Source organism: Drosophila guanche, unplaced genomic scaffold, assembly GCF_900245975.1.
Source record: "Drosophila guanche unplaced genomic scaffold, DGUA_6, whole genome shotgun sequence".
In the NCBI taxonomy this organism is placed as follows: domain Eukaryota; kingdom Metazoa; phylum Arthropoda; class Insecta; order Diptera; family Drosophilidae; genus Drosophila; species Drosophila guanche.
The window spans coordinates 937633-955586 of record NW_022995760.1 but is presented as its reverse complement, the minus strand read 5'-3'; the positions used below and the strand labels follow the sequence as shown (position 1 = coordinate 955586).

General features: G+C 41.5%; 1 protein-coding gene across 7 annotated transcripts; it reads left to right on the top strand.

Moving 5' to 3' along the window:
• The first annotated feature begins 4034 nt into the window (after nt 1–4034).
• On the top strand, nt 4035–17504 carry LOC117590761 (troponin I). Of its 7 annotated transcripts, none has more exons than XM_034283707.1 (9): nt 4035–4176; nt 6635–6670; nt 7874–8002; nt 8076–8199; nt 11901–12001; nt 16215–16258; nt 16337–16478; nt 16654–16696; nt 17169–17491. In XM_034283707.1, coding segments are annotated over exons 2-9 (600 nt in total). In that variant the 5' UTR covers nt 4035–4176; nt 6635–6655; the 3' UTR covers nt 17171–17491. The 7 variants fall into 7 exon arrangements, with proteins under 7 accessions (XP_034139598.1, XP_034139593.1, XP_034139594.1 ...); XM_034283706.1 differs by lacking the exon at nt 11901–12001 and adding an exon at nt 8956–9056 and having other exon boundaries at nt 4037–4176; XM_034283704.1 differs by lacking the exon at nt 11901–12001 and adding an exon at nt 13146–13246 and having other exon boundaries at nt 4038–4176.
• Nucleotides 17505–17954: the final 450 nt, after the last annotated feature.

Sequence of the window (17954 nt, the reverse complement as noted above, 5' to 3'; positions counted from 1 at the left end):
TCATCCAGACATAGACGAACTGATCAAGTTCCCTACAAAACACAAGCATTTCTTTCACTCATTTGTGCGGGGCCCACCATGCCCCTTACCCCATGCACCCAACTCTAGCCATGGCCCCCTGTCGCGCCCTCTACAGCCATGAAACAGCATGGTCTATATTTAAATGATGAAAAACAGAATCAAGTCAAAGAGAAATCATCGAGAAAACATTTCGAAATTCATGTCTAGAGTACAACAACAGCAAAATGAGAGATACAACAGCAAAATGAAAGCGTACAACAATAACTGCAGCAGCAGCAACAACAACACAGAAAGAAAAAGAACAAAAGTACACCAACAAGAATGATTTCAACCAAAACTCTACAAAATAAGCTACAGAAAAACTACACCATAGAAACATAAGCACTGCTGCTACACCAACAAACAATTACAAAAACAAACACTGCAAAGACCTTAAAACTGGTTCAACAACAACAACAGCGCCAAAAACTGCACCAACAAAGTTTACAACAATATAAACTATAGCAAAAAAACTTCAACAAAGTTCAATCTAGAACGAGAATTGCTTCACCAATCATAATTATTTGTAGTAACACCAACAATAGCTTCTACAATTATAATTATAGTTACACCAACAATGGGCATCAGCAAATAACTATAGTTACACCAACGATAGCTTCACCAAACAGATTTATAGTTACACCAACGATAGCTTCACCAACCAGATTTATAGTTACACCAACGATAGCTTCACCAACCAGATTTATAGTTACACCAACAATAGGCTTCACCAGTCAAATCTACACCAGTAAACTCAACACAAAATAAGAACTCTGCACAACACACTTTCCACACCAGTAGATTGTTTTGCTGTTTTCGAAACAGAATATACGTATACACACACACACACACATGCATGTGCATACAGAATCGTATGTATGTATATTTATATTTATTTTCTATGTACGAGAATAGTCCTCCTATGTTTTGTATGTTCTATGCACACCCACACAAAATACATATACGCATATGTAGCTGTACATATCTATGTACGTATAGATATAGAGAAAAGCTTCGTGATCGAAACGTTTTATTCGTACCTCTGCCCGAGCAGAGAATTTTCTTCGTTGAACAATTTAAAAATTTACTTTCAACAAACGTTGCAAGTAGACATGCTGCAGCGTCATCCGTAAAATGTGTATTTGGTTTGGCATTAATGTATATAGAATAAATATACACATGCACGCGATCGTACATACATATGTACATATGTACAGATGTATATTTAGATTGTGCCAGTAGATCCAAAAGTAATTCTGCCCAAACATTGATATTAACAAGCAGAGCGAGCATAAATACTCGTATATGTAGTTTTATGGATGGAATATTCTGAGACTTAGGGAATCATCTGCTGTTAATATGTCATGGGTGACATAATGGGTGGTTGTTGTTTGAAAAAGAACCTTGAACCATTACAAACACTTACTTGAACCATTGCAAAACGGCTACACTTATCCCTGGAGCGCATTTTTCGCTTCAATTATTTTTGCAAATGTTAAAAGTCTCTCCGTGGGGGTGCATTCAATGATCATTCTAAATAGAGTCAAATCATGGATCATCGAACACGCGCAAATATCTGAAAACAAAATATAACAAAAATATGTGTGTTCATTCATAATAAAGATGGACACATAATTTGATATTATTTTACCAGGCAGATATGTACATATCAAATGCACCGAAATTAACATGTACACTTTCTGTGCGTAGAATACTAAAACTATTCATGGCATTTCACATTATTTAATGAACTCAATTAGGGATTATTCATCGTCTCTCAATGCATCGTTGCAGCATAATATTTAACAGAAACCATTCATATTTAATTCGGCACAAGGATCCGTTTCAACTAATTGTTAGAAATTATTTTATAAATGAAGAATTCTTGATAAATTAAGAATGCATAAAAGGTTATCCTTATTGCCACACACATTCGGCTTTATATGATTAAAAATGTCAACAGTCACACAGCTGTGGATACTTACATAAATATCTGCATGCATACTTGTACCTGCGGAAGCACATCATTATTGAGTGGAAAGCCAATCAAAGTGTTTGTTAAACTCATTGCATGAGAATAATATAACCGTGTAATGCGTTGAGCTAGAAGCCAATGCAATGCATCAACGAACACGCAGGGACTGACGGAATTAATGCCATTTGACAGATTATCGGCTGCTATTAAATGTGAGTTTAACTCGCAACTTCAACTGGGCTTGGATTTGCATTTATATCAGAGCCAGAGTGACATATGTGACAAAATTCTTGTGTACTTTTTTTGCATCCATACTTCCGTTGTCAAAATACGGCTGTGATTGGCATGACTAACTGATTTGAAAGACATTTTAGGGAGGGCCAGAGTCCAGCCTTAATGGATATTGATTTTAATTTCCAAGATCAAGTTTACCGCCCACAGACAGGCTGGAAATGTTCAAAAATACTTCTCTGCACTGCGCCTGATCAAGGTCAAACGTGACTTTGGTTTCCCCTTTGACGCGTGTCAAAGGCAAAAGTCCAGCATCCTTTTTTCCCATTAGCTAATGTTCTGCCTCCGCCGGGACTGTGTCCCTTTTAATCAAGGTAAGCCGCGATTTAAACTCGGCCAGCACTTGACAGTTGGCAACTAAATGAAATTCCATTAAATATGTGGTAAGACTTTTAGACAGCCAGCCTGTCAGAGAGAGGGAGAGAGAGAGCCAGATCCGGCTGCAGTGGCCACATACTAAACTCTGCTGGTCGATTCTGCCATTCAAAAATCACTGCAAGCGGATTGCAACTCGTGTCTGGCTGCCCTTGAACCAAGTTTAGCCACAAAATGTATCAATCAAGGCCATTCCAATTAATCAGGCATCCATGGCTTCCCATTGAAGTGGCGAAAGTTGGGGAAAGGAGATTCCATTGGCAGTGAGAAATCAAACTGAGATTGGGCTTAAAATACGAACTGCTAGAAATGCCAGAGGTCTTCCATTAAGATACTTTCGGCAATTGCTGGCTTTCCTTTAATATTTTCAGAGCAAACATTTTAAGAGGGCTTCCAAAGAGCTGGCTGGCATTGTTGGCATTGAAGGGATTCCGCTTACCCTTAACAAGAGGCTCTGCAAGCTTAAAGCTTTTAAGGAGAGTCCACGAACTATAGTAAAGAGCTCCCCATGGAAAATGGGAATGCGTTTTGCTTTCTATTGATTTGCTTGCAGCATAACTATCTTGGTGTTTCAGTGAACTCTTCTAATCTGGACAAGCTCTTAGATGATACCTTCATCAATGAAGCTTCGCAATTAATCTCAGCTTTAGCTGAGGTTCCTATTTTCTATTTCCCAATATTTCATGTTCCCAATAGAGTTCTTCCATGATAAAACCGGACCTATCCGAAGAAGTATCTGCATGTTCTTGGGCTCCTGGCTCGTTGGTATGGCATCTATGTATAGGAAATCTATCGGGATTTGGTTAGGCTTTGCTCTGACTGCACTCCGTCTCATGGTCTCTCGCGTGCTGCCATTGCTCTCAACTGGAGCACAACTTATTTTTATCCATTGCATTGAATTCCAAGCGGCTCCGTTTACACCAGAAGCAGCAGCAGCAGCAGCACACACACGTATACAGATGTTCTCCAAGAGTGTTTGGGGGAGGGTTGCAGTCGGGTGGGGGGGGGGTGCGGGTTCGGTTCGGAATGGATCGGAAGAGATCGTTGCAGAGCCGAATGGCGAACAGCGAACAGTTTTCGGTATCCATTTCGATTTTTGGGTTGCCAGAGGCATCTATTTTTAGGCCTCATGCCCAGATACATGGCCACAGTGCCTCGTCCAATAGCCCCACTCCCCTCCCTGCCATGTGTGCGTTGTGTGCGAGTGTGCGAAGGACGGGCAGGTGGGCGGCACACATCGCATCGCATCGCATCGCATCGCTCTCTCGCTCTCTCTCGATGCGAGTGCGAGTGCAAAAGTAAACTTTCGGAACGGGTCCGAAAAGTATCTGTATCCGTTGAACGGCTGTCCGCTAGAATATAGTCTGCCGTGGATCGTCGGACCGTTCAGTCTTTTGTGTCGTTCAGTATCATCCGATTCGTGTGATCGACAGCACAGCTCAAATTTTTTTTCTTTTTTTTCTAATTCCTTGAAGGTGAGTGCCGCAGCAGCAGCAGCAACAGCAGTAAAAGTATAAAAATACAAAAGAAAAAATGTAAAAACAGCAGCCGCAGCAGCAGCAACATGCAACATGCAACATGCAACATGCAAACAATAAACCAACATTTAATATCAACGAGATACAATCCAAGAACCAATCTTAAATCTCCAAAGAAAAAAGAACAAGAAAAAAGAACAACAACAGAAAACAATGAACCGAACGAACCGATCGATTTGTGTGCGACTCCTGCGCCAAAAAGGAATCTTCCCCTTCCCTCCGAGTACCGATTCGAACCCAATAGTCAATTCGTGCGTGTGACTTTAATCCCATAATCCCCCCTCCACCCACCCACAATTCCCCATTGCTGGCCATACTATTTTTTTGATAATTTTTTCAAGTGTCGTTTCGAAAGTGTGTCGTTTGCCGGTTGAATATGGATTGAACCGATTGAAACAAAGTTAAAACATTCTTTTTTTTTATGACATTTAAGCACTTTTTCTTTATTGTTATTTTTCCACCTTTTTTTTTCTCTCCTTCGCTCGCTTATTATGTAAGAAGGTGAACTGTGTATGCGTATTTGTGCGTGAGTGTGTATGTGTGTGTGTGTGTGTGTGTGCTAAAAATGAATCCCACAGCAGATACAATATACATTTCGTTTCGAAAGAACCAAATGCTGTGGCAAAAGTGCCTCAAAATAGAATAGAAAAATCAAGCGAGAGAAAGGCTGAATGCCAGAGGGAGAGAGCCAAAAATACACACACTCAAACACACACACACACACACACACGCACACACATAAACAAATGCACAGATCACCCAAATATATATGTATATATTTTTCTATATAGCCATAAAAAGCTCTGGATAAATACGTACCACTCTCCGCACGATGATTGGATATTAAAATTATTTTTTTTTTGTAGTTCCATTTTCTACATCGCCCAATGAGTAAACGATTTCCCCCTAAATTTTCGGTACACATTAACAAAATAGCATAGCGATCATAAATAGCTGCCATATTTCTCGATTCCCCATTCGTGTATCTATCAACAGGTTTATTTTTAAATCCCAGAGATACAGCACACAATAGCATCCATCCATCCATCCATTCCTCTTCCTCTTCCACGCTCGCTCGCTCGCTCGATCTGTGCCAAATGGAGATCACAACTCTGCTTAGATTTTCCCCCCACACCCCACCCGACCCCTTCTTGGTCTGTGTGTGTGTGTTTGTGCCCGAAGGTCGACACTGTCAGGGATTGTTCGCGTCTTTTACCTTCGCCGAAAAGGTGTCTTCCCAAAACACAAATCGCAATGCTTTTCGGTCTATATTTATGCCCAGCTCTGGGGCTTTTGCCCGAGCGCCATATAGCAATATGGTTTGGTAATAGTTGTCTGGCAATAATAATGGCACACAAAACATTTATGTGCTGTGCTTCACCCATTGAAAAATGGCTTCACAACTCCCCGAAAAAGATCGCCCACCAATGTACCGTCAGGTGAACTTTCTCAAGTTTGAAATTCTTGTAGTATTTTCATAAAAACTGATCTGTCTAGTGATCTTCAGAGAAATATGATTGAATATATATTATATGCACACTGTTGTGGATGGGTTTTCTTTGATATTTGTACAAAAGGTCTACAAGGACCCCTTTAAAGTGTTCTTTTATGGGACCTACTTGGAAATATTCCTCAAAGTAACCAAGTGATTGATCAAAGCTTATGTACAGCTCAAAATGGTCAACACCGGTTTATGTGGAGTTCACAAGCGCTAAAAGATCTTTATGCTATTTAGCTTTATCTTTATGATTCATCTTACAAGACCATCGAATAGTTTTCTCTATAATTCTTGCCTATAAATTGATTAATAAGTTCACATAATAAGATCAGCTGGGTGGGTTAACTACACAAGGAAAATGGTCAGCGTGTGAACCTTGGGACTGGGTCGCTCTTCTGTCTGCCAAGTGCCTCTCTGCACTTCTCAAATGAAATCGGATATCGGTAAGAGAGAGAGAGAGAGAGAGGCAGGCGCCCACGCCAAAGTAAATGCCATAGACAGTGAGAGAGAGCGAGTGTTGTGGCAGTGCCCCCCATATACGGCATGGGACAATGCTGCGTATACGTAATACGCCGCGCAGCTGTATATATGCATTGCGCATACGCACTGTAGCCCCGATAGGAGATCGTACGAGAGAGAGAGTGTGCGTTTGTGTGGGCGACTCGAATGGATTTATGGAACAGATGCCAGACATGCACACGCACACCTACATATACACAAATATGTGTATCTATATGCAACTCTGTTTATATCTACAACGGTGGATACATATATAGGACAATCGAAATGATGTCAGAGACCATTTCCATTTCCATTTCCATTTCCACTTCCAATCGCATTTCCAGTTCCAGTTCCTTGAGCTCACGTCTCGTTCTGTTCTCTTTCTTTATTTTGCAGTAACTAAAAACAGAAATCAAAATGGCTGATGATGAGGTGAGGTGAGTATCGTAAGGATGTGGTGAACAACCAACAATGCATGTGACCCGCGACTAACCTTTGGCCTTCTTCTGCAGTAAAATTTCGATGTGAAACAAAAAAACACAAAGGGCTTTGTCCCACGCCGCCTGGATGGGGACTCGGTCTGTGGATTGGCACGAGCTTGGACGGGACTGAAACCGCCGGGGACCTGGGGATAACTGTGGTAAGCATAACCTCTCCACCCTCTAGCCCAACCCTGCTCTTGCCCAGCTAATCTTAGCCAAGTGCCTCGCCCTAACCACAGACCACAAAAATGCTTTCTCTTGCTTACCCACAGGATCGCTGAGCTTTCTCCTGCCTTTGCCTTTGCCTTTGCCTCAGCCCTGCCCGTCAAGTCCCCACTCTGACCGAGGAGCAGCAGTCAGCACTGTTAACTGATAACTATCGAGTTGATTTATGTTATCGTTAGTGCGTGTGTGTCTGTCTCTGTCTTTGTCTTTGTCTATGTCCCTGCTTCTAGCTGTGCCAAAACCGTTCGTTTATGCGTGAGAAATAATTGCAAAAAGTGCAGCAAAAGTGTGAATACAATACAGTGAGGTGTGTACTCACTGACATCCAATTGTTGACCATTTAGGATGATGTTTACACGAGTGTGATCATCGCTCACTCTCTGCAATCTTCGCACGCATAAACCAAATCTCGCCATACGAGATCCAAACTAAAGTTTCTGTTCTTTGTTTTTTTTTCAGAAAAAGGCAGCTGCTCCCGCTGCTGCACCAGCTGCGGCTGCTCCGGCTCCGGCTGCGGCTGCAGCTAAGCCGGCAGCGCCAGCTGCCAATGGAAAGGCGCCAGCGGCTAATGGAAAGGCGCCGGCGGCTAATGGAAAGGCGCCGGCAGCAGCGGCCGCGCCCGCCGGCCCGCCCAAGGATCCCAACGATCCGAAAGTGAAGGCCGAGGAGGTACACTTGTGTACGTGTGTCCACGTTACCTCAACGTCCCGCGTCCCGCGTCCATGTCCACGTTCACGTCCCATGATGAGTCCCCGCCATGAAGAGTGCTGTGTGCCGTGTTGTGTGGTGTTTGATCCGGATAGGGGATTCGGCTACGTTCCGGCCATAAAGGGCTGGAACTGGAGCTGATCCCGCTGTCCCGATGTATATGTTTGACGGTATTACTGACGATGGTCGACTTTGTTTTTTTCTGGATGTTTGTTTGCAGGCTAAGAAGGCTAAACAGGCTGAGATCGAGCGCAAGCGTGCTGAGGTGCGCAAGCGCATGGAGGAAGCCTCCAAGGCCAAGAAGGCCAAGAAGGGTTTCATGACCCCAGAAAGGAAGAAGAAACTCAGGGTAAGTTCTGGGCCGCAATGATCCGCCGTGATGAATCTTAATCCCTGTTCAATGCTCTCCTCCCCCTCTACAGTTGCTGCTGCGTAAGAAAGCCGCTGAGGAATTGAAGAAAGAACAGGAACGCAAAGCGGCTGAACGTAGACGCATCATTGAAGAACGTTGCGGCAGTCCCAGGAATCTCAGTGATGCCAGTGAAGGTGAGTTCCCCGGTCCACAGTGCAGTGGTCCAAACCGTAGAGCGCGTCCCAAGAATACCATTGAGTTCGGTGGGGAGGTGCAAGGAAACCCCACACATAAATATGTCAGATCAAATCGGATCACAGTGGGCTTCCCTGCAGCTCCCCTCACGCTAAAGAAATTCCCCTAAAAGTATTAATGAATGACGAATATAAAGCGAATCAATCAATAACCAGGGTCCACACAGATTGGCGACATATGTACAGTCGCAAATCTGTGTGCCCAGAGGCATAAACAGAAATCGATAATTGAAAGTTGAACAAAAAGTGTCATCTGTCACGTACGCACACCCACACATGTACTACATGAACTACATCCATACAGCCATACAGAGACACTTGCACACTGCATAAACACCTACACACGCACACATATACACGATTGTGCATACATAAACTGCAGGAGCCAAAAAAAGAAAAAGCAACAACAAACAAAAAGTGGAGGAAGCAATTTCGAATGAAGAATCAAAACGAATCGATTCGAATCGAAATGAATCTATCTATAAATAACTATCTAAATATGTCTCTCTTTATCTCTCTTTTGCCGTACCCCCCGAAATATCTATCTGTATCCATACACCCACACACCAACACCAACACCAACACACCAAACACCCACACAAACATCCCACAAAAACAAAACAAAAAACCAACACCAACACCAACACCAACCAACTCCCAACCATTCTGTGATGTGATCTTCTGTGATCGACACAGACACACTGAAAACTCTGATCAAGCAACACTATGACAGGATTAATAAATTGGAGGACCAGAAATATGATCTTGAGTATGTTGTTAAGCGCAAGGATGTTGAGGTACACACACAACCACAAGCTAAATATATGCCATACATATATGCTACATATATACGCTATATTTTCTACTATATATCTCTCTTCTATATATGCTCTATATATGCAAACTGCAACTAAAAATCGTATCCTATCCAAAACGAAGCCAAAACAAAAACAAAAACAAACAACAAGCGTCAAAATCAAAATCAAAAGTCTAAAACTTTTTAACTTTTAACAACAACAACAATAAACACCTTCTATTAGATATCTCTCTATCTCTCTACATCTAAACGCTATCTCTCTCTATATTCTCTCTTTATCTCCCTCTCTCACTCTCTCACTCTGTATTATACACGCGATGTTTTTGCGGAGAGTGAGTGCCCGCCCTATGATCTATACTCCTAACGCACCAAAAACTGTACAGAAATACCACTTCTACTCACCCGATTAACGTAGATCTAGGGACAGATCTATCTGTCACTTTTCCCCCACTTATCGAAGCGATCCATCGTTCGATACCTTGATTCTTTATCAGGTTCAGGTGCCAGAGCACCATATCAAATAGGTTATTCCCACACAGCGTAGATCTCAAACACAACTACACACGAAAACACTCGTTCCCATAAATACACCCACACACCAATCTATATACACATATATACATATATATATATCCTCGAACACACAGCCAAAGCTGCAATCTATAAGATTTACATACATATAACCCAACTTCGTTCCGCAGATACCATTCAGAAAGTCTGTCACGACTATCACACTAAGATACTGAAATTGGAATCTGAGAAATTCGATCTCGAGTACGAGGTAGCCAGAAAGGACTTTGAGGCAAGCAGTTCCAGTTTCCAATATCACATATCTACCCGACCAACAAAGCTTCGAGTCGAGTGTTGCGTTGCACTCGCTCTCTCTTTCTCTCTCTCTCTCTAATTATTTATCTTCAATATCTTGTAGAACTTGTCGATAACTCTTTACTGTTTGATAGTTTCTTGGCCATAGCCACAGCTACAGCTACAGCCACAGCCGCACCGAAAAACCGTTTCAGCCCAAAAGATATATGCAAATATTTGTGGCCCAGAAGGCCAGGCCTGATCCACCATAAGTGTGTGTGTGTGTGTGTCAGACTGTTGTCCGGCGGACAACAAAACCCAAAAAAAAGCAATACTCTGCAGCACATTGCACATTGTAGTAGTTGGCCAGAAACCGTAGATAACCCCAAAAGTAGTCTTCTGTATTTTTGTGACTATTTTGTTGTTCCTTTTTATGGAGAGAGCTGTGCAAACAGGACCCCCACATTCGACATGTTTGCGCACTTCCACCAGTGCCCGCTCCAGTGGCGGGTGTCTCATCCATCCCTCACACTCTTAAAAACCCAAAGTATCTAGAAAGTAGAGGCCCGAGTCGCTGCCGCTAACCTCTAACCCCTAACCAAAAGATGCTATCCACCCATCAGATCCGCTCCAAGCGGGTCGAAAGTAACGCCACCGCTTCCCGAGAGTACAGTTACTAACCCCCAATCCCAATCCCACCCCGAGTAATGCCAAGTGCCATACAAATGCTGACGATAACTATTTTTGATGTCACTGTATTTGATTGGATTTTTTTGCTTTTTGCGGCTTTTTTACTTAGCCTATAGCTAAAGCTTTTTTTGTGGCTACCGAGTTTTTTGGCTTTTGTATCGTAGCAATCAATACATTCGATATGTTTAAGGCAATTTTTGTGATTTTTGATGAACAAAAGCTTATACTAAAACTTAAACATAGAAAACAAAATAGAAACCCATCCAAATGTAACGAAGAATGCGGTGAAAAAGAGACACGCAGCAAATAATGGTAGGGGTCATTATTAGTGTGACCAGAGCACAGGCTTTGGGTCTAAGTACAGTCATCCAAAGAGTACAGTCACGCACCGAGCCACAAGCACCAAGCACCACAGCCCTCGCAAGCACCAACAACGACACACAGCAACAGAAACAGCCACAGACACAGCCAGACACATAGACACAGAACAGACACAGCCACAGATGCATATATATATACAGACACCGATACAGATACCAGACACTTCATGTGGTACAAAATACCATCAAAAAGGTACCAAAAGCAAAGAAAGAAAAAATACCAAATACCAACCAATACGATCGTCTATCACATATAGTACATATTTACATAGGTGATAAAGATCCAGTTGTAACTTTACTTTTATATTAATTAAATCTTAATCTAATCCTTCTTTTTCTCGAAACGCGCCAATCAAACAATCAATCAATCAATCAATCAAACGATCAAACGAACAAACAAACGAACGAACAATTCAAATCAAACAATTAAATGCGTCGTTGTCGTCGTCTCTATCTCTCTCTCTCTCTCTATCTCTATCTATCCCTGTCGCTACCTATCTAACTCTATCTCTATCTCTTTTTATCTCTATCTATATCTATATCTGTCACTGTCTTCACTTCTATCTCAACGTCACTCCTCTTCTCTCTCTGTCGCTCCACACCTCTCTTTCTCCGACACAACAAAACACCTCAACACAACCCATTTCTCTCTCTCTCTCTTTAAATCTTTCACTCTATCTCTTTATATCTATCTCTATCTCTCTTTCTTTGATTCGTACCTTACACACCACCCACGCACACGCTCTCGCACACACACAACCGCAACGACACACGCACACTCGTACACGTACACGAACATTTGTCGTAACGTAAAAATTCTCAATGCGTTACGCTTGACGTAAACGTCGATTCGATCGTTTACCGCAAACGTTACCGCTTACTCGTAACCGCTACCGTTACCGTACTACCGTTACCGTAACCGTTACCGTTACCGTTACCGTTTACCGCAGCCGAGCTGCAAACAATATGCAAACAATATTGGCAACGCCTTTACGCATTGGAGGGCGATAAGTTTGATTTAGAACACGTGCAGAAAGTCAAGGCCCAAGAGGTAAATTCCCCAAAAGATTTACAAAATTTTGCCATGCACCCAAACTATCAAAAAAAGTTATACCAAACGAATACTTAAAAAAAAAACGAAAACAAAAAATGAAAACCAAAATCGAATGTTTTTTTCTTACTTTTTCTTATCAAGCAAAAACCAAAATATAAGATATTTTTATATATAAATCGATTATTAATCATAATTTTTTTACTTTACAATTATGCCCTTGATATTTAATTACTTGATTTCATTTCTAAATATTTCCTAATCATATTTTTAGTTCTTTCTACTGCGATACTTCTTTTCTTTTACCTAATTTTGATATTGTTTTAACTGCGCTAAACTACAGAACCAATTTTAAGAGAGAGATCTTCTCGAATCGACGCGTGCTTCAAACAGTTCGGAATGGGAGATACTTTCCAAAACCCCCCCTGGCCCATGCGCCAAGTAATAATGTGTATATAATCGTTGTACATCAAATGCCCAAGGACCATTGCCCATTGCGTTCTGGAAACTGTCTCCCCTTACCGCCCCAAAGCCCCACATCCCCAAAAGCCAGGTCTTCGGCATCGCCGAATTAAAGCGAATTAGGAACAATTTTGAGGTGAAATTTCAATTAAATGTCCATTTTGAACTAAACTAATAAACAGACGCGACCCCAATCAAGTAACGCTCTCTTCCGCTCCGCTCCGCTCCGATCCGATCCGATCCGCTCAGCTCCATTCCGCTCGTTCCGTTGCGACTGCGCACCAGAGTTGCGACTCTCTCCAACCCTCAATCTCCAATCTGCAATTTGCAATCTTGAATCAGAATAGAATCCATCAGAACCAAAACCAAAACCAGGTCCAATCGAAGAAAGAAAACTCATCGAACACATAACATCTAATGAAGCTGCAAAACAACAAAACGATTAAATATCGATAAGCAACGAACAATTGCGATAAACCAAAATAAAACTCTATAAACAATAAATGCAATCATAATTACTTTTAGCATTATGTACTTAGTTTTAGAATTTTGAAAGCCAATCTGTCGATATGACTAGCCGATAAGAATAAGAATTTGAATTTGACTACAACAAAAAAAAAAAAACAAAACAAAAATCAAACCAAACCAAAACCCAATTCCGAAAAAATACAATATTTTGCAGGCGAATTGCAAGAGATTTGCGAAGAGTATTACGAGCGTATGTATATTTGTGAAGGCCAGAAATGGGATCTGGAATACGAAGTCAGGAAAAAAGACTGGGAGGTACTGCACCAATTTCAATTTCAATTTCAATTACAGTTTCAATTTTTCAATTTGTTCTCAATCAATCAATCAATGTCAAAAAAAAACTCTAAATACAAAAGAACAAACCAACCAACCAAACCAACCAACAAACAAAACAATTCAATCACTCCAGACAGAATGCAACATGCAACAAAAATCAATTAAATCAAAATCAATATCAATATCAGTTACCTAATCTAATCTTGAGTTCTATCTAGTATCATGTTCGTTTCCGTTTCCGTTTCCGTTCAGTTCCGTTGTTTCTTTCTTACTTGTTGAATGCGCATCAAAATATATCAAATAAATCTCTTAGTTTGTATCTGTTAGTTATACTTGACTGTTCCACAAACACACTCTCTGTCTCTCTATCTCTTTATCTCTCTGCCTCTCTGTATCTCTGTCTCTCTGTGCGTGCCCATGTGTGCTTTCGTGTCCCTTTGTTCGCACCAAGTACTCCTTCGTTTCATTCGGCAAGCACACAATTAGCCGAATGGTGAGTGCTGAGAACGAAGATTGAATGATGATTGCCATCGATTGAATAACGTCCTTACGTGAGCAGTGTGGCCAATCTCAGTTGCAGTCCAGCTCCAGATCCAGTCCAGTGTGGCCATTTCTGACCATAAAGTGAGGTTATGCTTCAACCGCCATTTCCCTAGCATCCACAACACACACACGCGCACATATATAAAGTCGCAGTCACCTGCTGTACTCTCTCTCTCTCTCTCTCTATCTCTATCTCTATCTCTATATATCTATCTATCGGGCAATCCTCATCAGCCACACCACACCTCAATCAATCAATTAATCAAACAGTCAGTCAGTCAGTCAATCAGTTTTAGCCTTAGTAAATTGCACAACAACAACAACAACAACAACAGCAAGATAACTAATTTGTTGCACAATTTGTGAAATTTGTTTTGTGTGTGTGTTTTTTTCTCTTTCTTTCTTTTGTTTTTTTTTTTTAAATAACAAATTTGTTTGTGTCGCTGTCGACGCGCTCGTTATTACTGTCATTACTTGCACCTTAGTCCGTTTTGTGTCCGTTGAGCCGCTCTTGGGGGCAGGCCACACCAACAAGCAAACACACACAGACACAAACTACACACCGCAACACAGTTACAGTTACAGTTACAGTTACACAGTATACAGTTAACAGCCACACACGCACTCTCTTTCTTCACACGTAAAACGCACGCATACAATGGAACCACGCACGAGCACTCATAGTAGGCGACATTTTGCATGCAGCAGCAACACAAGAAAACCAAACAAAAAAATACCAAAAATAAAAAATACCTCCCACATCCTCCCAGACCTTCAGCCCAGCCCAGACCCTGTACCTGTACCTGTACCTGTACCTGTACCTGTACCTGTACCTGTACCTGTACCTGTACCTGTACCTGTACCTGTACCCTCTTCCGAACCATCCAACCAGCCGCACTTCATTGTAAATAGTGTTCTGTGTAAATTACTCCTATTATCACTCACACATGTGTCTCTCTCTATCTCTATCTCTGCGTCTATCTCGCTCAATCTATCTCTCTGTATCACTTTCTTTCTCTGCGTAAGCCAAGAATTAAATAAGCGAAAGAGAAGGAAAAAAAGAAAAGAAAAAAAAAACGAAAATCAAATCAAAAATTGAAGAGCATAAAAGCCAAGCGTCGATTACTTCTTGAAATGATCCACTACTTAATGCTAGCCGTTTTGCCCACTAAATGTGACCGATTACCGATAACCGATAACCGATTTACCGTTTACCGTTACACAAAACCTGCCAAAAACGTCCAAAAAGCGAAAGCAAAGCAAGAACCAGCGTGCGCAGCTGAAACAAACAAATCGAAAGAAAAAACAATAACGAGAAAAGAAAAGAAAAGAAAGCAAAGCAACACAAAACAAGCGATTGACAATCAGTGAAAAGGAAGGCAATGGAATGCATTTGCTGCCCCTAGGAAATAGCGTTACGATCAGCAGTACCTCAGCCCAGTCAGCCCCTCCCCCAGTTAGAGACCACCGCCCCCATCCAGCAGATGACAATTCGGTTTACCGTTTCCGTTTCCAGTTTTACAGTTACTAGGGTGTAGGGTGAACGAACTTTTACGCTCAATATAGCCATTGTCTCTCACACATTCTCCCAATCTTTATATCTCTCTCTGTGTCTCTCTGTCTCTCTGTCTCTTAATCAATCACACTGTCTCTCTCTCTCTCTCTCGCTATCTATCTCTGTCTATCACTGTTAACCGATTGTGGTACGATATGTGTGTATATATTTATGTATAAACGAACAATACTCTCTATAAAACTACAAATAAAGCATTAAAAAAAGCAAAAGAAATCGACATTTGGATGTTATGCTGTTCAATCTACGAAAGAAAATTCGATCATAAGAAAAGCAAACGTTTGTCCACCCACCACCAACCACCAACCACCATCACCAAAAGCCAAAAGGCATAAGCCAATGCCAAAAAAATGCACCAAAAACCAGTACCAGCAATAGTACCAGTACCAGCACCAGAACCACTCTTCCATGCCAAAAAAAAAATATATATATATAAGAACTTCCCCAAGTAGTAGACGAATTAGAAAATATAGAACTTGGCTCGAATCGCCTGCTCGCTCGCTCGTTCGCTCGCTTGCTCGCACTTTCTCACTCACACAACAAAAAAAAAAGCACGCCCTAGTCTAAGCATTACCTGTAGTATTTGGTAGACTATTATGATCTATGTACGCATCCTATGTCTATGTGAGCATCCAGTGTTCTACCAGAATTACCCGTTTCCTGTGCATGCCTGCTCTTCCACGTACTTATACTTCCAGCATTTTGATTTTGATAGTTGCCCGCCCGTAGCAGTAGCATTTATGTGTCCGATAAACAGCAGTGTCTATCGCGTGGATCGAGTGTACTAATCGAATGACTTTTCTCTTCCCCATTTCAAACGCGTAAATACAGATCAACGATCTCAATGCCCAAGTTAACGATCTTCGCGGCAAGTTGTAAGTATTTCCTCCGCAGACTGAACCTGATTCGAGGTCGAGCAATTACTAATCGATCATCCGTTTCGATTATTTCAGCGTCAAGCCAGCCCTGAAGAAGGTCTCCAAATACGAAAACAAATTCGCCAAGCTGCAGAAGAAGGCCGCTGAGTTCAACTTCCGCAACCAACTTAAGGTCGTGAAGAAGAAGGAGTTCACACTGGAGGAGGAAGAGAAGGAGGTAAGTTCTGTGGGAAGAGCACCCAATTGGGTCTCTCTCTCTCTCTCTCTTTCTCTCTTATTCTCTCTTTGGGCCTGGGGCGCATCTGATATCTGTAATCTTTCTATATGCCACGATCTCTCTTCACGACCACCAACCACTACGAAAAATGTCACACATTGCCATCTGCGTTTAGAAAAAGATAAAAGATGCCGCTGTGCTGACAAAAGCCAAAAAGTGTAAGAACTCTGAGTGTGTGTGTGCTCCACCCGTCTGTAATCGTATTTTGTTCGTTTTTCTTGAGCACCTGTGTGTACCGCACTGTAACCCACTCTGTCTTTATCTTTGTATCCATCTCTATCTCTATATCCATCTCAATCTATAGCCGCACACACCACCGATCTCCGATGCATATGTAGTAGTTACATATCTGTCCTCTATGTATCTGTGAAGTGCTCCGATTGTAGCCGTCTGTAGTCATTAGTTTAGTCACACAATCACACACGACACCTTTTGAATGTACTGTACACACCACAAAGTAGTTTAGTGTCGGCACAATTGTTGGTCTACCTCCAACCGCCAACCGCCACCGAGCATACCCACTGTTTCCTGTTGGCTTCCACCACATGCGATTCTCTTACTAATTCCAATGTATTTTTCTCGTTTATTACACCATCATCATCCACATGCACATCCTTGGCGGACGAGCAGAAGAAACCCGACTGGTCCAAGGGCAAACCCGGCGATGCCAAGGTGAAGGAGGAGGTTGAGGCCGAAGCTTAAGTGTCCACACGTCCACTAGTGTCCACTGACCCGTGACTCCCGCCCTAAACAATAATTGAGATTATTATACAACAATTTTCTGAAGCAATACAATTTATATAATTCTATTAAATATATATATATATCTACAAATATATATACATCTATATACATATATTCATGTATATATCTCGCCATATATATGTGTGCCATATGAATATGAACAGAATGAAGTCAATAAACCAAAACAGCAACAACTAAAACCAACTCAAGCTCACAGTCAAACTGAATGTCGGTTCACTATTTAAATATTTAACAAAGTATCAACATCAAAATCAAAATCAAAATCAAACTCAATTGCTTCACAGCCAAACAACAAAACAGATCAAATAATTCAGCTCGATCAATCGGATCAAACAACAGCCCAACATCAGAACACTTTGATGGCTGAATTATGGATTATATTTCATTATTTACAAATTATATTTTTTAATGTAAATTAAATTAAATTACAAAAAAAAAAAAGAAACAAACACCGACACGCGTATCGCACATTATTTCTCTATTGATATTTGTGACCTTATTCGTTATTTCCCATTTCCATCTCTGCACAGCCAGCAGACGGGAAACCAGAGCCATTAGCGATTATTTCACTTACATCGAAAGAATGGGAGATGTACGTAAACCGTGATGGGCAGAAATATGCGAAGTTGTTCCCGAGCGGAGAAATAGGCA